The 21,805-nt window shown below is 41.2% G+C and overlaps 1 protein-coding gene across 3 annotated transcripts in view; it reads right to left on the bottom strand.

Annotated features, from left to right (window-relative positions):
- The window catches only part of SORCS1 (sortilin related VPS10 domain containing receptor 1), a 602,630-nt gene that overhangs the window by 178,184 nt on the left and 402,641 nt on the right, over nucleotides 1-21,805 (bottom strand). For all 3 annotated transcript variants that reach the window (XM_032178269.2, XM_058436040.1, XM_032178276.2), the window contains exon 5: nucleotides 12,901-12,974. In XM_032178269.2, the coding sequence (XP_032034160.1) occupies nucleotides 12,901-12,974 (74 nt within the window). The remainder of the gene's footprint in view (nucleotides 1-12,900; nucleotides 12,975-21,805) is intronic.

The following is a 21,805-nucleotide window of genomic DNA, read 5'->3' as shown; positions in this document are numbered from 1 at the left end:
ATGAAAATTTAGACTTTATGATATACAGTACGTGCCACCAACTGTTCTAGGCACTTTGCTGTCTCCGCTCTGTGGTCAATTTCTTCTTACGTGTGTGTGTGTGTGTGTGTGTGTGTAACAATGCTTTCCTTTTGTCTTCTCCCACATTTACCTATGTTTTCTGCAGAAAATATGTCAATATTGATTATATTGACTAATCCTACATCTCAGTATTTCAGTATTTTGCTTTCAGGATATAGAAAGGGGAAGCATGACTCAACCAGAGGAGGAATATTACCTAAATATACGTAATGTGGCATACACAAATGCTCTCATTTTGGGGAAAGTTATTTATCACATTTAAGTTATGGAGGAGCAGAAATGCCATCATGCTAGGTAGAAGCATAATTTTGCTTTTGTTTTAATTTGGGAGTTATACATGGTTTCAAAATACCTGCACAGGTGACAAGTTTTCAAAGGGTAGACTGTGATTTACTTCTGCCCGAACTATATTTCTCAGAGTCTCGGTATGGTTTCATATTAGAATTCGCCAAAAGGAAATATGAGATTTGGAAGGCAGGAAAGGAGCGCAGTCAATTCCTTCCAAGACTCATTTTAGAGGTAGTGAGAGAGGCAGATGCAGATGTCCCGACAGGTTCTAGTTTGTCCTTGTTCTTCTCTTCCCAATTCCATGCCCAGTTTTACTTGAGACTGCCCGCCTCGTGACCTCAGGCCCCAAAGCTGCTTGGCTGCAAACTCATTGAGCAGTAGCTATGCAGGGGAAATATCCTTCCATATGCTTCCTTAGGCATTCTCTTTGCAGTCCTACCTAAGCAGCTGCAAGCCCCTTTATGGAAGGAACTGTGTTTCCTACATCTTTGCGGCCAGAATTTGGCCTGTAAAATCACTCCATTGAAATTAATTAAATGAGTTGAATAATATAAAGTTGAGAAGCTACAAATAAAACCTTCAGCTGATTTTCTATCCGCTGTTCCTGATTTTGGACAAGAAAGAAGTAAAATACATGCACACATTAAAAATTCCCATTGATAATATAAATTATTCAATCGAATCAAAATGAGATTGCCACATTTCAGAAACACATTAATACCCAACTCTTCCCTATTCCTCTTTTTAGTAGCAGTTAACGTTTACTCATCACGTATGTAACCAACCTGAATGATCTCATTTTAATCCTTACAATGATATCTACCTTCCATAAGGAAGATACTCTTATGAGGACCATTTTACTGATGAACACTGTAAGGCTTAAGGAAGTTAATTAAAGAGCTCAGTGTCACACCCCTTGAAAACAGGATTCTGGCAAAGGTATTCTGACTCTAGAACTCCCATTTTTACACATTAAACACCATCTCCTATTGACTAAAGGCAACATTCAAAGTCGATGATTGAATGAGCAAGGATAAGCATACAAGGACGTGATGCGAACTTAGAGGCCCTTAATTTGAAAGCTAAGTGAGGTGTGATCACTAGGGCCAAGTCAATTCCTTCTAATAAAATTCTAAATTAAGAAGACACAATTATGAGGATTTTTTTTCCCTCTTACCCTCATTCATGGCAATCACTTGCATTCTGCCATCACAGGAATTCTTAGTGAAGTCTCGAGAAGTGACTGAATATCTATTGTTCAAAGATAGAGAAGCTGCAGCCTACGGGGACAGGCATCATCAAGATAAGGATGACAGGAATCAATGATGGCCATTAGTGAACGAAGGTTGCATGAAAAGTGATGGGCTCACACTGCAGCAGGGGAAATTTAACTTAATTTGAAGGGAAAACTTGCTAATCACTGTTAAAGATTAAGAAGTGGAGGAGGGGCCGGGTGTAGTGGCTCAGGCCTGTAATACCAGCACTTTGGGAGGCCGAGTCAGGCGGATCACGAGATAGGAGATCGAGATCATCCTGGCTAACACGGTGAAACCCCGTCCCTAGTAAAAATACAAAAAATTAGCCAGGCGTGGTGGTGGGCGCCTGTAGTCCAAGCTACTCAGGAGGCTGAGGCAGGAGAATGGCGTGAACCCGGGAGATGGAACTTGCAGTGAGTGGAGATCGCGCCACTGCACTCCAGACTGGGCGACAGAGTGAGACTCCATCTCAAAAAAAAAAAAAAAGAAAAAGAAAAAGAAAAAGGCCGGGTGCTGTGGCTCATGCCTGTAATCCCAGCACTTTGGGAGGCCGAAGCAGGTGGATCAGGAGGTCAGGAGATCAAGACCATCCTGGGTAACATGGTGAAACCCCCTCTCCACGAAAAATACAAATAAAATTAGCTGGGCGTGGTGGCGGGCGCCTGTAGTCCCAGCTACTAGGGAGGCTGAGGCAGGAGAATGGCGTGAAACTGCGAGGTGGAGGTTGCAGTGAGCCGAGATCACGCCACTGCACTCCAGCCTGGGCAACAGATCAAGACTCCGTCTCAAAAAAAAAAAAAAATTGTGGAGGAGGTGCAAAAGGGTTAGCGAGCGGCATTCACGTGGAGATCATTAGCAATAAAAAAAGAAGAAATACCATGCCTCTCAAGGTAATAAAAATTTTCTTATCTAGCACTCCTAGTGCAGGCACTAGAAATGCCTCAGTACAGACCTTGGGACGGTATCTCTGGGACGAGTCTCTGTCACTTCTCCCTGCTCCTTATCCAAACCATAAAGGATTCTACTCAGAGGGCAGGGGCTCAGAATTAGAAGAGACTGCCTGGGAGAATAAGGGGAAGTATAAAAGAAGAGCAAATAAAGTCCATTCTCAAAGAAAAGGGCTTTCTGAGTTCTCCTGAACTCCATATTCTGAAATGTATCAAGACCTGTCAAAATCAGCAATAAAGGACAGGTTCGCACTGTGAGAGCAGTCTAGGATGAGTCTTTCTGTTTTTGCTTGAATTTCTCTGGTTACAGGGATCTCATTACTCCTTAGGACAGCCTAAGGAGTTAATAAATAGCCTAGTGCATAGAAAAGTGTGCCTTTCATGGATCTAAAATTTTCCTTCCTTCAATATATACTTCAGTGATTTAGAATTCTGGCATTTTCATGCTAGAGGGAAATACAGAGGTTACCTACTATAGCTCTCTAATTTAACTAATGAGGTCTATTCGAGATATTTCAGTCTGTGTGTTGATGGATTTATACGTGTACACGTACAAGCATGTGTAAATCTGATGAATTTTAGTACCCTGTGTGTGTGTATGCACAAGTTTCTGCTGCTCTATTTACTGTAGTACACAAGATAGAAATATGTTAAAGGCAGAGCCTTGAACCTTAAAAAACGTATCTTCTAGAAGGAAATGAAAAGAAGACAATAAAGAAATATATATGGAGAACATATTAAGTGCTAAGTTACTTAATGGTAATAATGATAATATGTCATTTTTAATTCTAAAAATAAGACTTTGTAGCAGGAAATTGAAGCTTGGGCAGGTGAAATTTTTTCTTGGAATCACCTAGTTAATTAATAGTAAAGCTAGAAATTTACACCTGAATATGTTCATCCTTAATCCATGCTTTTCCTACCAATCACATATATAGACCTGCAATCCGGTACATGGTATGATATATTACATTTTATCTGTGACATCATCACATTTAAATTCAGAGAAGAAAGAGATTTCTTTTGTCCCCAAAAGCAGGAAGAACCAAAGAAGGCTCCATGGCAGAGGTGGGCTTTGGTATAAGGCCATAAAGATCCACTGTGATCCTAATGACAAAAATCCTCACACAGCATCTTTGTATTCAAAGATGAAAACTGTCCTGGCTCATAATAGGTGCTAAAAATTAATCACTGCTAAAATAAATAAGGACAGATGTAAGAAGTATTGACAGATCCATAGACTTACTATTGCTTACTATTACTTACCTGGCCTCCTGGAATTTAGCATACAGAATTGGAGTGGGTAGTAGGTCAGAAAAAGTCCATTCGAGCCCACAATGGCAAGAACCTAGTTAGATTCTTCCTCTTCAATTTATGTTGCAAACAATGAGGAATGAGACAAATATTTGATTGGGGAGACACGAGAGTCCTTAGGCAGTGATATAGGAAGATGAATGGAGAGGCTTTTTCATTATTTCTCAGTGGGGTGTTGGTGGTGGAGCTAAACCAGGGTAATGCTAAGGAGAATGGGAGAGGAAGTGGGCAGGGATAATACTATGAGGGAAGAACTGACACAACATGGAAATCTACATATTTAAGAAGAGATAAGAGAGCAGAGATAAACATGACCCAAGAGTGGTCACGCTGGGATATGAGGAATAAGGAAATATGGAAGCCTATTTTTAAAAAGCTGATTCTAAATGGTAAGATATTCCACTGCCACCTCAACATAAATTGAAAGTGAGTGATAGTATTCATTTTGAAGTTTTCTGCAGACAGTGACCTGCTTCATAGCTTTGGGTAAGAGATGAGGCAGAGTATCTTGGGGAAAAAAAAAAGCCATACCCCCTTCCTAATATATTGTCGGTATATCTGGTCATTTTTATCTAATAGAGTTTTATGCTCTTTCTCTCCTTTTTTTGTAACCTTTTTAGACTTCATCCCATTTCCAGTTTGCAGAACCTAGAGAAGGAAAAATGCAGAGGCTCAGTCTCTTGTTACTGAATCCACTAAATTCAGCGGGGCGGGAAGAGGAAAGAGTTGCAGCCATCTCGTGCCACATTCTCTAAGTCTCTTTGGTGTGGGTGGCTTAAAGAAGTCTTAGGGGTGCTGTGCTGAATGGCTGGTATATCTGAAGGAGGAAGAGAAATGGCCATGGTGACCTCATGTATATAAAACAAACTATCAAACAACAATAAGAGGGATAAAAACCTGAAGTTGGCTTGGCAGCAATATTCAACAAGGCCTTGAGAATGAATGATAATGATACAAGTCAGAATCAGAGAGACAGAGAGGCTATTTTATATTCTGGAGTGTTTTCTGATCATGGACAGGTATGTTATTAAAAGTTTATGAAGCTGCCTCTTTCGTGTCAGCCTTGATACTCAAGGTTAGAGGAGAAAATCTGGGGCAGTGATAATAGGCCAGGTATACAAAAAAAAAAAAAAAAAAGTCACTTCAAGGAGTAGTGGTGAGGCCCAGTGGATGTGGATAAAGTACCTGCCAATGTAGGATTTTTACGTAAGAAGAGAACTCAAGCTCAAGCCAGACTTTATTGGTCCATGGCAGTGGGGGCCATGAAGATACACTGGAGGTAGATTATAGCATAGTGTGCAGATAACACAGGCTCTCTAGCCAGACATACCTGGGTTTAAATTTCATTACTATTGTCTACTAGTGTGAGACATTAGGCAAAATTATATAAGATTGTGTTTATTTATTTACTTTATTTATTTCTCGACCAAAACATCTCTGGATAATGGGTACCTCTTGTTGATGTCTTCGTATTATTCTCCCCATGTCTTTTGGTAAAAGCACCTTAGTCTCTCCTGGGGCATCATATTCCTTACTTTCTGCCCATGTGGTTTAGTAAAATTGATTCTACCCCAGGTCTATCTATGGGCATTTTACTTAATCAGAGCCCATAAGATTTAATTCTAGGAGTTTTTCTGGAACAAGCAAGAAGTCCTTTTTTTTTTACATTGGAGTGAATTGGGAAGATAGAAGCTTCTAGAGGCCACTGCAAAGAGAAATTGTGCCCAAGTGAAGCTAAAACAGAGGAAAGCAGAGTGGAATGATGGGGAGAGATCAAGATCTGATGCCTTTAAGAAGCCTATGGATACAGTGGAGTCTAATAAAGTTCCTTCTGACTTTCCAGACGCATAAGCCAGTATCTCTTTAAAAATTTTTTTCTTCTTAAAACAGGATGCATTTTTCTATCACATTTCTTGAAAGAGTCTTGATCAATAAACCATTTCACATCAATTATTTGAGGATTGATTTAAACAATATATGCAAAATACTTAGCGCAAGGCTTGGCACACAGTAAATGCTCAACAAACGGGACTTGTTGAAAAAGGTGTGGAATGGGAAGTCATTCACATTGACTGGCATTGAACTGTGGGGAAGAATGAGAATGTGTATACACGCTGAAATGCACTGAGTATAGCATAAGGATAAACATTTATCCTTGTGCTATATAATACAGATGTCATATAACCCCCGGAGGGACATTCTTGAAACATAGCTGGCATTCCAAAATAACAAAGGTTCATTGCTGAGCCAACTCTTGATTTTCCATGTGTGAATTAGTCACAGAAAATATGTATCACCATTCAGCTGTCCCTACTTCAAGCCAGCTGTCTGTATGTCAGAGCAACATAATCAATAAGGTAAGGCTGAACCTATTTTTAATTAAGTGAAACAGCCCTAAGATTGCATTGTCTTTTGCATAATTAATAGATTGCTGAAGAGTTTCTAATGAGAAATGCCTTCCATTGCTTTATACTATACTTGACTCAGATCCTAACAAACCACATTCACCATCCTCGAGTAGCGAATTTGGCTTCTGGCAGGAGGTTTCCTTATTTAAGGCATTTGGATACCACTGATCGTCCACCACCATGTTCTTTGTTCAGTGTCAAATGCAGCACCTTAGCTTTTACCTACTGAAGTGCTAAACTAAAATAAAATTTCAAAATTTAAAGTTTTTTCTCCTGTCTTTTATTGGAGGATGAGAAGGGAGTAAGTCTTGAATTTGAACTGATCTTTCAAAACCTGGCTGTTACAAATTATGTGTTATGTTGGATAAACTACATCATTTCACTTTTCTGTTTCATCAAAATGGGGATAATAACCACTACCATATAATCTTGTTAAGAGGATCAAATAGCATGATTATCATCTGGCTAGCTAGACCAATGTAGTCACTCAACAAATATAAATCCCCTGATGGAATTATATCCTTATGACACTCAGTTCTCCCATCTACATATTTTTTCCCTAATAAGAAAACCCATCTTCCCTTACAGTAACATAATCATTTTGTGTGTGTGTCTTTTTTTCCCTTTTTAGGAATTACATTTCCTCCAACCTTGAACCATGCAGTCTGATTAGGTCTCAACCCCAGACCGTATTTCAATTCTTGGGGTAGATACATGTCTGACCTACTTGAGTAATGAATTATCTTGTATGTCCTTGATCCAAGCCAGACCTCTCAGATTCAATCCCCGGAAACAGAGAAAAAGAGACAGACTAGCTTGATGGGGCTTCTAAGCTGTTAAAATGTAAGCCTAGGTTGGGCACTGTGGCTCACACCTGTAATCCTAGCATTTTGGGAGGCTGAGGCAGGCGGATTGCCTCAGCTCAGGAGTTCAAGACCAGCCTGGGCAACATGGTGAAACTCTATCTCTACTAAAATACAAAAAATTAGCCAGGCATGGTGGAATGTGCCTGTAATCTCAGCTACTCAGGAGGCTGAAGCAGGAGAATCTCTTGAACCCGGGAGACAGAAGTGGCAATGAGCCGAGATCACACCACTGCACTCCAGCCTGGGTGACAGAGAAAGACAATGTCTCAAAAAAAAAAAAAAAAAAAAAAGTAAGCCTAAAGCTGCTAGTGTCCACCGCTGTCACAAAATGGGGAAAGCAAACCTGATCATGAAGACAACACAAAGAAAAACAAAACTAATAGAGATAGAAATAGATATGAATAATATTAACACTGTTACCCAGTGGACATTCAATATGGTTCTTAGGCACAAGGCATGTAACCAACTCACAAGAAGCATCTCATTTGATGAAGTAGGTATTAATTATTTTACAAGGGAGAAAACTGAGTCACACAGAAGTTATGTAACTTCCCCATGATTTTTTTACTTAGTAAATGGCAACGCTAGAAATTAAACCTCAGTGTCCTTGAACCGCTTGACGTACAAGTTGTACTGCTTCCCAATATAATTGATTTCCAGCACAGGAAAGAACAAGACCACTGTTGCTGTTGGTTAAATTAAAAGGACACCTATTCTATTAATGGTAATATTATGCTGTCTCTTACATGATGTCCTATGTATGTAAATCAGTTTTAGAAACCATCTGAACTCCTTGGAGGAAAGTTCATATTTATGGTTGCTATGGTAATATTAATAAAACCAGCTCAATACTCCCATACACTGTTCTTTTAGATAAACATAGAGATTGACCCTTCTGCTGTTAAAGCTTGAAACTTGTATTTGTTTTATCTGAGTTCCTTCCTCAGGAAGGATCTTCAAGCCTCTCAAAAAAAAAAATTATTAAAGAACTGAAACTCACCAGATCATGAACCAGATGCCTCCTTGCCCCTCCATAGTTCCTGTTTTACACCCTGTTACATTGATTTCCTGCTATATAAACCCATACTTTTAGCCAGGGAGATGGATTTGAGACTGAGCCCCCGTCTCCTTGGCTGCAGCACCTGATTAAAGCCTTCTTCTTTGGCAATACTTGCTGTCTCAGTGACTGGCTTTTTGTGCAGTAGGGTCTTGACCAAACCTCCAGTGCTTTGGTAACATTAGCAGAAACCACTGTGATAACATAAGAATAAGCTGTTACATGCCATAATTATTTCACAATTGCTATTTATTACTTCCAGAGGTGGCATGAACATTGCTCCCAGAAATAAAAATAATTATCAACATGTTAGGTGATGAGGAAAAAATATGAATTTGTCTTCATTTCTTCTCTAGGGAAATTCTATGTTATTACCCATGGTAACTTAACAATTTGATTTAACACTAGAGAAATCTCCCTCAGTCCCATACACACCCCCAATAGCCAGGTTCCAAGCAGAAATGATTAAAGGAGGTTTCTTTTAACTATACTTGCTGAATTATCCTAGATAGCCCCATAGTTCCTACATAATTTGAAGTAACTGGTTTCCGGAAGTGAATCTAATAAATATTGCTTTGATTGACAACTTTTCTGTCAGCTTAAGGTAGTTGCTCAGAGTTAGAAATTACAGACCATGTGGGCAGAGACCAAGATTTTCATCAACAGTCATGGTACTATGCAATTTACGAGTTCCCATGCCTTCTCTAGAAAAACCAACTAAGCTTAAGGAACCCTTGTGAGCCATTTGGCAAGCACAGTTGGCACTGTGGTCAAAAGAACTTTGGGCTCTCACCATTGATATGCCTGAGTGGGCTAGATTTCCAGGGCTCACAGTCCCAGCCAAGAACGTAAGGCTAAGAGGCAGAGAGAACAGCATTTGTTGATTTAGTAGAGCATAGACTTTGGTGACAGACAGCCTTCATTCAAATTCTGGCTCTGGCACTTTCCAGCTGTGTGACTTTAGCCAAATTACTTACCTTCTCTATGCCATAGGTTCCCTCTCTGTTAATGATGATAATGAAAAGCTTACTTCAGAAGGTTGTTATGAGGATTAAATAGCTTAAGTTTAAGTAGTGCTTGTTGCACTATTAAGACTTGAATGGGCAAGATGTGTCTGTATTCAAAAAGAAAAGAAGGAGGTTTTATTTCTTTTACTTAACAGATCAATCAGAATTCATACACAATAGTGTGTAATGTTTTTATAAAGATAATTTTATGGCTTTTGATCAGAAGAGCTTTGCTAATCAAGCTTTCACACAGAAGATTCCTTCTTCAAGGAATAGGTAAGAAAATATTGCAATTAGCACTGGTAGAAGCAGTGGTGAGGTCTGCTCAGGTTATAATAATGCATAAATAAGACCTCTGGTGACATAGAAAACACTGTATATACGTACCACTTACATGTGAAATGTTCTCATCTCGGTTCCTTTTTCTTGCCCATCCTTTCAATATTTTTCATTGTTTCTATTGGTAGGAACCAACTTCTGCAAAGTCCTCTGAATGGCTACTTCCTACCCTCTAGTGCTGGGCACCATGTACAGATATTTGCAGTCATTTGAAAGTGGGACTTGAGAAAAGATTTATCCCTCATGCTTTTTCATTAGCAAAGCAGCAACTCCATTTCCAGGATAAACTAGGAGGACAACATTCATTTATTTCAGTCCTTCATTTGCTTATTTTCTGAGGCCTTTCTATGCACATATAACACCCCCAAAAAGGCAGAGAATGAAAGAAAAAGACATGAACCCTCTCTTCCATAAACTAACTTTATACTTTATAGACAAAACACACAGAGATGAAGGTTTCTCATGAATACGATACAAAATTAGTTGAGAGAGGGAGAAAAAAACGCTGACCAGAGAAGGGAGATTCAATAAGAGACAGAGTTGAGTTCCTGGAGACAGAAGATGTCAATTTGGACTTTAGAAGCAAGGCTCACAGCATCCTGAACAAGAGCACCAGAGGGAGAGAGGTAAATAAGCTTCTGTGCAACAAAAACCTCCTTTAGTTACAAATGCCTCGTTACGATAGGGGAAAAAGTGGTATCTTACCATATAGAAGTCTCCGTGTTACCTCTGAGCCAGTTTGTTTGCAAATGGCTTGTCTAACTTTTTCAGGCAGTTTTGCTAGCTTTTTAAGAGATTTCTCTAATGTAGTTCTCTGGCTTTCAACTCCCACAGGGGTTTTAGGGCAGTGTTTGAAAATGAGAAAGATAAAAATGCATTCCTCTTAGAAGTTCATATAAAAGCGAAAGAATTGGAGTGGAGGTGGGAAGCTATTATGTGCTTTGGGGAATCTATTCTGCCTGTAACTCTAAAGGCTGATGACAGGCAGTGTGATTTCAGGAGGAATCAAGAGGAGATACTTTCAACTGCCCTCATTGCAGGGAGCTCATTGGCTCCTAAAAGGTCACTGTCACAGTGATTTCTGAATGACATGAATAAAGGATATTTAAACTCTTGTCTGAGCGAATTCCTTGTAATACGGTTTATAGTAGTAAAAATCTTGACACAACCTAAATGTCTTTTCCACAGGCAGATTAGAGAAATTAGGGTAAGGTAGAATCACGTCTTTGGCAGGAGGTAGGATGTACGTTCAAAGGTATTGATAAATATTAATATCAAAATCACACTAGAATGTTCTGTGCTTTGTTCTTACTTTGCCAGAATCTAAGATCTTGGAAACTTAAAAGCCACGGTTAACTTCTGATATTTTCCTTGTTTTCAATTTTATCCACCCATTCCCATGGACGCAGCCAACTCTAGTTTAATTAGGGGGAAGAACTGAAGCGGTTAAAGAAAGGAATGCTATTTCCTTTGTCCCTTTCTTTCTCTTGCTGCCCTCTTCTCTTCATGTATTTCTCTTTTCCCATACACACATCCCGCTAACATATATAGTTTATGTTTTGCATTAATTAGGCATAAGATTTACCTCCAATCTATATTCTTAGAGCAAAATGATATGTAGTCAACTAAAAATAATGATATATGCATAATAAACTGCATCCCTCAAAAAAAACAAGGCATAGAACAGTGTGCACAGCTACCATTTATGTAAATGCAAGTATCTCTATCTATATATGTTAGGGACTGAATATTTTTGTCTTCTCAAAATTCATATGTTGAAACCATAACCCACTCTGATGTGATGGTATTTGCAAATAGGGCCTTTAAGAAGTGATTAGGTTTAGCTTAGATCATGAGGATAGGGTCCTCATGATGGGATTAATGCCCTGATAAGAAGAGGAAGAGGCCGGGCGCGGTGGCTCACGCCTATAATCCCAGCACTTCCGGAGGCTGAGGTGGGGGGATCACGAGGTCAGGAAATCAAGACCATCCTGGCTAACATGGTGAAATCCCATCTCTACTAAAAATACAAAAAATTAGCCAGGCGTGATGGTGGGTGCCTGTAGTCCCAGCTACTGGGGAGGCTGAGGCAGGAGAATGGCGTGAACCTGGGAGGCAGAGCTTGCAGTGAGCTGAGATCGGACCACTGCACTCCAGCCTGGTGACAGAGGAGACTCCGTCTCAAAAATAAAAACAAAAAAAAAGGAGGAAGAGAGATCAGAGCTCTCTCTTTCTACCATGTATGGACGCAGACAGACAGGAGCCATCTGCAAGCCAGGAAGGGAGTCTTTAGCAGGAACCAAATCTGCCGGCACCTTGATCTCGAACTCCCCAGCCTCCAGAACAATGAAGAATAAATATCTGTTGTTTAAGCCACCCAGTCTATGGTATTCTGTTACTGCAGCCCAAGCAAAGTAAGACTACACACACACAAACACACACACACACTAACACACACACACACACGCACGCACATTTGGCAATTCACAGAACATTTCTAGAAAGATAATTGAGAAACTAGCAATAGCAACTGTGTCCCACATGACAAGGAGAAGGCCAGCCAGGCACGGTGGCTCAAGCCTATAATCCCAGCACTGTGGGAAGCAGAGGTGGGCGGATCACTTGAGGTCAGGAGTTCAAGACCAGCCTGGCCAACATGGTGAAACCCCATCTCTACTAAAAATCCAAAAAGTAGCCAGGCATGCTGGCATGCACCTGTAATCCAAGCTATTGGGGAGGCTGAGGCAGGAGAATCGTTTGAACAAAGTAGGCAGAAGTTGCAGTGAGCTCAGACCGCACCACTGCACTGCAACCTGGGCGACAGAGTGAGACTGTCTAAAATAAATAAATAAATAAATAAATAAATAAATAAATAACAAGGAGAAGGCCTACAAGATCCAAAATCAGGAATGAGAGGAAGATCTACTTTTAGACTAAATAAAACCTACTTATTTAGACTGAAAATCTTCATTTGAATATGCGATATATGTGTATATAATGTTTTTAATAATAAAAAGTCACTATTAGATTTTTTTAAATGTCTGTCTCAAAGGTTCCACCAAAATATAACAAAGCAATTCTCATAAAGCCCCTGCAGTTCACTAACCTCCATAATCCATTTGGGGTTTTTCAAAAAGACTGTGACACATTTTTTAACATTCTCTTAAAGTGTTTCTTACCCTAATGTCACATCCTGCCCTGAGGGGATGTGGGCATGTCCCAGTAAGAACAGACCTTATGTGAGAGCACTGGTGAGAACAAGATTCCAATGGTCATTTACTAGGTCATATATGACTAGGTCATATCTTAATGTGCTACAAGATAAAGTGAGACTTACCAGTAGAACCTGTTGGGTACAACCCCTTCTTGGATAAGCTGCCATCTTCTCCCAAATTCAGCAGAGCTGTATAACTGTAAAGAACAGAAATTACTCAGCACTATGGTTCTATAGTACATCAAATATACAAACATCAGTTCATTGGATCAATAGTAATAATAATAATACCTAACATTTATTGAACACCTGCCATATACAAGGTGAGTGCTCCACATGTACCATCTCTATTTCTTATACAAATTCTGTAAGGCAGATTAATATCTTCATTTTACAGTTGAGGAAACTGAAGCTTAGAAGGATTAACTGCCTTGTGAGAAATTACGTGCCAAACAAGTAGCTGAATGAACTGGAATGCACACCCTGTTCTGTCTGGCGATAAAGTTAGCTGTGCCACTTGACCTAGCATGTGCCGAGCATTGTGCGGAATGCAAAGAAGTACAAAATCTAGACCTGGTTCTGGAAGAGCACGCAGTGTAACCTGAAGCTGGCTCCCATAATGAGAAATGCACGAGGCAGCCAGTGATAAAATAATGCAGAAGACAGGAGCCAATTTAGGGATGCTTTCCAGATGCTGTGGTGAAACAGCTGGGACCTGAATGAATGACAGCATTCAGATGGACAAAAATAGCATTATTCACAGAAGGAACAACATGAGTCAAAGTGGTAAGATAGGCAGGGACAAGATATAAATAAGCCTAGCTTATCTATGTAAGCTTGTCTAAGTAATAATTACACATTATTCAGGCATCTAGCCAAGGAGAATCTGTAAGTTTTCTTTCTAAGTCTTTTTTATTTTTCTTTTCTTTTTTTTTTTTTTTTCTCACTCTGTCGCCCAGGCTGGAGTGCAGTGGTGCGATCTCGGCTCACTGCAAGCTCCACCTCCCGGGTTCACGCCATTCTCCTGCCTCAGCCTCCCAAGTAGCCGGGACTACAGGCGCCTGCCACTAGGCCCAGCTAATTTTTTTTGTATTTTTAGTAGAGATGGGGTTTCACCGTGTTAGGATAGTCTCGATCTCCTGACCTCATGATCCGCCCACCTCGGCCTCCCAAAGTGCTGGGATTACAGGCGTGAGCCACCGTGCCCAGCCTATTATTCATTCTTTGGCCATCATGCCTGGGGGAGACTGGTTTCCTGGGTACATTTCATGTTTGATATATTTTATGAGTGCCAAGGAGAGATGGGTGACAACTCCCCTCACAGAGATAACAGAAGATGGGACAGGTCACACCATCCTAACTGAGAACCCAAACAGCCAGTGTATGCGTGGCCTGCTTCTTGTTCTCAGCATGTCCTGAACACCTGGTATTTCAACACAGAGGACTGTACAACAACAGCAGGCACCCAACCCGAGAGTATCTGCTTCTCTCTCTCTCCCCTTTGTCTTCTTTTTGTTAAGCCGAGCTCTACTTCTTTCTATAAGTTTAACAGGAACAGAGTTCATACCATTGTGGTGTGCCTATGTCATATAGATATATCTATATTTAGTAACATGCAAAGCTTAATGCAAATGTAAAAGTATCAGGACAGTTCAAAATAATAGTATGTCTGGGTAACAGGCTGAACTCATATACATGCTGCAAGAATAATATATAAACTCTGTGTGCTCCTACGGCTACACCAAAGGATTGCTATTCCTGCTCCCACAGAGAATTCATCTCTATGAGGAATTGTTGGGCGCCAGCATTTGTGGTTCTTTTATTCTCTTTTTAAATTTATCCCCTAAGCTTGAATCTGGAGCCTGTGGACCACTCAGGTATGTCCCATGACATTTGTTTATATCTTCAAAGAGCAACTTTCTTATTTGTGAGCATATAGAGGCCCCTCAAGCAGTGGGTATACAAAACAATCCACTAAACCAAGCCTCTCTTATTCAGCTCAGTGAGATTCTTTCAATTTACTCTCTCCGAAGGTATCTTTCGGTCCTGGCGGGCTGGCCCTGTCACCTTCCCACACACGCCTTGCTGTGCCTTCACTGAGGCTGCCCACTCTGGCAGAAGTGGCTTCAAGACTTTCCTTCTTCAACACCAGGCATGTTTTCAGAGCCAGATGAAAGGTCACCTCTTCTATGAACCCTCCTCTACGTACCAAGATTCCTACCAGTCTCACCTCCAAAGAACTGTGGAACAAGAGCAGATGCTATCAAACTACCAGCCACGTATTTATATTTAATTCTCTTAATAGCCTTTCTTTTTTTTTTTTTTTTTTTTTTTTGAGACGGAGTCTCGCTCTGTCACCCAGGCTGGAGTGCAGTGGCGCAATCTCGGCTCACTGCAAGCTCCGCCTCCCAGGTTCACGCCATTCTCCTGCCTCAGCCTCTCCGAGTAGCTGGGACTACAGGCACCCGCCACCACGCTCGGCTAATTTTTTTTGTATTTTTAGTAGAGACGGGGTTTTACCGTGGTCTCCTGACCTCGTGATCCGCCCATCTTGGCCTCCCAAAGTGCTGGGATTACAAGCGTGAGCCACCGCGCCCGGCCTCTTAATAGCCTTTCAAGAGAACCTTTCACGAATGCAAGGTAGAAATTCCTATCTAAAATTACTCTAAAATATCTAAGACCACTTCCTGCCTCTCTAATGAGATTGCAAAGCTTTTAGATGTTGGAAATCCTATCCTTCTACGTGTACAGGTGCCTCAAACACAGTAGATGATAAAGGAAAAAGATAATGATTTTGCACCACGTGAATTTCCTAGTCATGTTTCTACCTAATAAAGAACCCAGGTTTCACAATTGGTGGACAAAGAAAATTTATCAGAGGAATATGTTTTGCTTCCATGGATTTATAACTAGAGGTGTATACCTAAAAAACACACATCCACAAAACCCTATAAATATCAGTATATTTGAAATTCCCAAGGATTTGAAAGCAGAGTCTTGAATATTCACTTTTAGACAAAACTGCTCTGTATTCTCCACCTACTACTTCAGATATTTTCTCCCTAAAAAGTTAATTGTCCAGCCTGGTGTTATACCTACTAAAAAGAAAACAACAACTCTGCCATTCAAGTTAACGTGTTAATTAAACCCACAGTCTGGCAGCAAAGTGCTCCTCCACAAAGAAGGTAATGGTATCAGAGCATCTTACCCAATGACTGTCTCAGCCACCAGTGGAAGGCTTTCCCTGTAGAATGAGTCAATGTCCTCTAATAAAATTCATAGTGTTGGCAGCACCTAAGTAAGATTTACTTCCCTCCCTGTCTGTCTCTGGCTCCAAGGTTTCTTTTGACTGTCAGAACACAGAACTGAGAACTATCATTATTTTCTGTCACATCAGAGAAAGCAGCAGCAGCTTTCTCTAGCTATGCCAAGCTTAGAGAAAGAAAGATTAGGAAGAGGATGAAAGAGTACTTAAACTAGTTTTAGAGGGCAATATTCCTCTATAGTGCCGTGTCATGAACTTAAAAATGCCATTCTTGGCCGGGTGCGGTGGCTCACGCCTGTAATCCCAGCACTTTGGGAGGCCGAGGAGGGCGGGTCACGAGGTCAGGAGATCGAGACCATCCTGGCTAACAGGGTGAAACCCCGTCTCTACTAAAAATACAAAAAATTAGCTGGGTGTGATGGCCGGCGCCTGTAGTCCCAGCTACTCAGGAGGCTGAGGCAGGAGGATGGTGTGAATCCGGGAAATGGAGCTTGCAGTGAGCCGAGATTGCGCCACTGCATTCCAGCCTGGGCGACAGAGTGAGACATTGTCTCCAAAAAAAAACCAAAATGCCATTCTTAGAGGGTTTGATTTTGTTTAGCTAACATTAGTATAAATGTTGAAAAAGAACTGAAGGAGCAGAAGTGTTAGAGAACAGGGAAAGATTCTGGTTATATCTGCAATAAGAATGCAACACAGAAAATCCATTCTGTGTAAAATCATTCTAAAGTATCTATGACTACATTGCATTAGTAAATACAACTTAATGAGCACAAACCCAGCACTCACTTGTGCTCAAGATCTATTAGCAGCCTTAGGGCCTAACCCTCCAGACTGTCATTATGCTGGTCTGGGGATATTAGCACTTCTCTCTCTATTTTGATGTGTTCCTCTCCTGAAGGGTTTTTTTTTTTTTAAAGACATCTTTCACATTGGCTTGTTTCCTTGCCATCTGTCTTTGTTTGCTTTAAGAAGAATGCAGATAAAAATACACTTAATTCCAAAGGATGAAATTGCCAGGGTTAGTTTCATTGAGAGCTTTGAGCCAGCTGTTAGGCATCTCTGGCACCATCCTCTGGATGTCCTCGGAACTGCAAGTTGGATGGTGGGCACTGACAAAGAGGGATGCCACAGCAGGACAATACGGCCTGGGGGAGGGAAAGAATGGGATGCACTGGTTTCGGGGAGGGAAAGAATGGGATGCACTGGTTTTGGGGAGGGAAAGAATGGGATGCACTGGTTTTGGGGAGGGAAAGAATGGGATGCACTGGTTTTGCTCAATTCCTAGTCTACAGCAGATGAAGACGGGATGAGAGAAGGGTAGCAGCCATTTCCAACTTTCATTTCCACCTTAACATTCACATTTTGGTTAAATCCCTAGAAGAGTGACAACTTGCCACTAGATAAGAAATTCAACTCCTTGTGGTGATCCACAAGCTTGCAATTGTCAGTGTCCCTAGAAAGTCTTTTCAATATCCCTAAATCGGATCAATGTATCCTCTCTTTTCAGATTGTTAGACAGGTGCACGTGATGGAATTCTCTTTTGCAGCTGGGAAATGAGTGAAAGAGCATCCATTTCACAGAAATTTGTGCTAGGAGAATTCCATAGAAGCTAAGAGTTGTGATAACGTTTTAAGTCTTTGGTTCATGGGACCAGATGTTGTTCACCACAAAGCTTCCCACGGTGGCTTCCCCGGTCAGGGGTCAGGGGGGCAGTTTCCTGGGGATCCTCCACACAGGCTCCTTAGGAGGCGCCTGCATTGGTGGAAAACATCCTGCTGTCGGCTCTTTTCAAGGTTGCCTGCCCACTCCTCTTTCCTTCTCTCCTCTGAACATTTTGGAAGCAGGGGGCCTGCAAATTGTACTTCTTGAAAAGGCTGACAGAAAATCCTACCAGTTCTGTTTTCTTTGCCTCATTCTAATACTGCCCTGGGGATGGCCTGGGTACAAAAAGCACTCATCCACCTCATGACTCTCTGCTTCTCACTGCTGTTCCTGCATCCTTTTTTTTAGCAACAAAGAGATGGTACCTTAAGGACTTCATATACATTCCTAATGCCAGGCCTGAGGCATCACAAATATCAAGTTCTTTATTCCATCACCCTCAATGGGAAGAAAGAGAATCAGTCCAGAGAAAAATGTGGTCCTCAGAAGTATGTTTTGATGCTCTGGTTCCACAGCATAGGAGGGGGCCAGAACCCACGCTAAGGGGAACCAAAATCTGCAACACTTAAAAGGATTCCGTAAACTTCACTAAGAGCTGACACGAGTCTTTACCTTGGCTGTTCAGTACAGAGAGAGATAGTGAGAGAGCCATGATGCCCAATCCAGATCCCCACACCCAACCCTGCCCCAATAAAGTTTCTCAAAGAAAACGCTGTGTATTAGTGATATCACAGACAACCTACAGTAATGTGTCACATTTTGTGCACAGTGTTGTAGTGGCCTATGTTGTAGAGAAAAAGTTTGGAATTTGCAAAATAATTCACAGTGGGCTTTGTAATACAATTAACATGTCTCAGAATGAAGACATGCAGAAAAACTGTTCTAGGGGAATGGGTCAGTCTGTGCAAATAAACAGAGGAGCAAAACTCAGGGTGGTGTTCTCACATTTCTTTGGTCAATAGCAAGAGACCCAGTTTGGCTGGGATGCATTACAGAGTGAAGTAGAAGCTGGGGCTATAAAGAGAGCCTGGAACCAGGCTGGGTAGGTGCAATCTTACCAATACTTGTGGGGAGCTGATGTAGACTGGATCCAAATGTCATTAAGGTCAAAAGATAAGAGTATCAAGCTGGACAGTCAGGCTTTGCTGATGAAGGCTGGGCAGGAATGATGGCCTATTGCTGGTTCCATCAATCTCTCCTGCAGCTGGATTTATCAAATTTGTCACTGACAGCCCATTCCCCAGCTGTCACTGAAGTCTGTCACATGCCCTACAGTTGAGGGTGGTGCTCTGAAGCTTGGAAGATTAGACTTATGGAACTGGAGTCGGTTGGGAAGGGAGGGTCAATATATGACTGTGGGAGAGTTTGATTTGTGAACACCTCCTGTGCATCCAGGTCTGGAGGTATATAGGAAAATGATAAGATAAAATCTTGGCCTTAAAGATTCTTATTTATTTATTTATTATTTATTTGAGACAGTCTCACTCTGTTGTTCAGGTTGGAGTACAGTGGTGCCATCTCGGCTCACTGCAACCTCTGCCTCCAGGGTTCAAGCGATTCCCCTGCCTCAGCCTCCCCATTAGCTAGGATCACAAGCATGCACCACCACACCCGGCTAATTTTTGTATTTTTAGAGGCGGGGGGGGGGGTGGGTTTCACGATGTTGGCCAGGCTGGTGTCAAACCCATGACCTCAAGTGATCTGCCTGCCTTGGCCTCCTAAAGTGCTGAGATTACAGGCATGAGCCACTGCGCCCGGCCCCTTAAAGGTTCTTAAAGACAAGTGGTGGTGGCATAAAAACAGATGAAGAACTAGCTAAAAATTTGGACATACAAATAACTCTCTTTCAAAGCCTACAAAACTATCAAATAGCACAATTGTGCCTGTTCAAATCTTAAACCCAATTGCTTGTTTTAAAATGTTCATTTGTCGTTATTCTTGTAGCTCTGTTTTTTTTCCCCCAAATGATTAGAAACAGGCAAATCAAACTGTTCCAGGTGGCAATTGAAAAATAATGATACAACCTGTTTAAACATGGTATCTAAAGTGAACGTAAGCCTTCCTTGTTTGCATATGATGGCATTTCAGCTTGAGAATTTGTTTTATAAACAAGTGTTGGGGTTGACATTTAGCGAGCTCCCTGGTTTCCACTCTAATTGCCAGTTTAGTACTTGGATACTTAAATTACTTACATATTCACGAGATTAGAAATCAGCTCTGACATTGGGAAATTTCAAGCACATGAAAATCCTGCCAAACCAGCATGGTATATAATGCTCAACATATTTCTTATAAAAAACCAAGTGCCTTTTAACTTAATGCAGTGCCTTGGGGAAACAAGATGGCATTAGGTAGATATCAGTTTCCTAAGTGTTTGTGCTTGTGCAGAAATCATTTGAATATCCCCAGGGGGTTGAATTTCAAGGATCAATTTGTCTTTATCTCAATCTTGCCCTTTTGACATTAAGGGGCTGCTAGGTCTATTAAAAAACAAATAGAGTTAATGTGAAGATAAATACTTTAATATTTAATGGTTTTCTATTATTATAATCAATAATATTTCTAAGTACCACATATCCATCTGTCCTGTTCCATTCATTCTGCTTCCATGGGACCTTTTAGTGATTGTCTAAAAAGGCATTTAAATTAAATTGATTAAAGTGCCTGTAGCGCTACGTACTGGAAAGACACTGGGATAAGACAGCCTCTGACTTAGACAGGCTTTGTCTAATTCCAGCTGCACCACACCAGGGGTGCTATCTTTCAGGTCTTTGGATAATACATTGGCTGGCATCTATGCCATGTTTGCTATGTGCCAGGCTCTGCGTTCGTGTTTTGCATGCATTATCTCAGTATCATCAAATAGTCCCATGAGCCAGGTACTCTTATTATTGTTTCCACTTTTCAGTTGGAGAAACTACATTTAAATGACCTACTGAAGATCACAGAGCAGGGGTAGGACCTGACAGAGGAGACAGCTTATCCTCTTACCAGCTCACTCTACTGTCGGTCAGTGGTGAGAAACCTAAATATGACTGAGATTTTGAAAGTGCTAGCATCTATTTCTTTATTAGTAGTCATTATTTCCCAGGGAATGTCTGCCATTCAAAGCAGCCATAAGTATTGCCCTTCCGTGAGGGCTCACTCAGGAAAAGAAAGGAACGATTGGCTGGGCGCGGTGGCTCACGCTTGTAATCCCAGCACTTTGGGAGGCCGAGGCAGGCAGATCATGAGGCCAGGAGTTCGAGGCCAGCCTGGCCAACACAGTGAATCCCCGTCTCTACTAAAAAATACAAAAATTAGCCAGGCGTGGGGGCGGGTGCCGGTAATCCCAGCTACTCGGGAGGCTGAGGCAGGAGAATCGCTTGAACCCGGGAGGTGGAGGTTGCAGTGAGCTGAGATCGTGCCACTGCACTCCAGCCTGGGTGACAGACCTAGACTCCGTCTCAAAAAAAAAAAAAAGAAAGGAACAATTAAAAGGAATAAAGAGAAGATTTTTTTATAGATATGTTTATAAATATACATGTAGAATAGATACAAGACTTTAAAAACATTGCAGGACTGGTAGAGAGAGAGAGAAGGCAGAGAACTAAAATTAGTTCTTTTTAAATAAAACTTATTTTATTCACGTTACGAAAATTCTGTCATTGGCTGTTCATCACACGGGCAGTCCATTTTTCCTTTTCTATCAACATATGATTTTAACAGAAAGTCAGACTTCGTTTATGGAGAGAATGCCAGCTGTTAATATTTAGAGTTTCCAGCCGGGCACAGGGCTCACGCCTGTAATCCCAGCACTTTTGGAGGCCGAGGCAGATCACTTGAGGCCAGGAGTTCGAGACCAGCCTGGCCAACATGGTCAAACCCAGTCTCTACAAAAAAAATACAAAAATTAGCCAGGCATGGTGGCAGGTGCCTGTAATCCCAGCTATTCGAGAAGCTGAGGCAGGAGAATCGCTGGAACCCAGGAGGCAGAGGTTGCAGTGAGCCAAGATCACATCACTGCACTCCAGCCTGGGCAAGACAGCAAGACTATATCTCAAAAAAAGGAAAAAAAATTAGATTTTCCATTATTTGTAAACAGAACCTCCCTATCA

The sequence above is a fragment of the Hylobates moloch genome, unplaced genomic scaffold, assembly GCF_009828535.3.
Source record: "Hylobates moloch isolate HMO894 unplaced genomic scaffold, HMol_V3 SCAFFOLD_3, whole genome shotgun sequence".
NCBI lineage: Eukaryota > Metazoa > Chordata > Mammalia > Primates > Hylobatidae > Hylobates > Hylobates moloch.
This window is presented reverse-complemented; position numbering and strand designations above follow the sequence as displayed.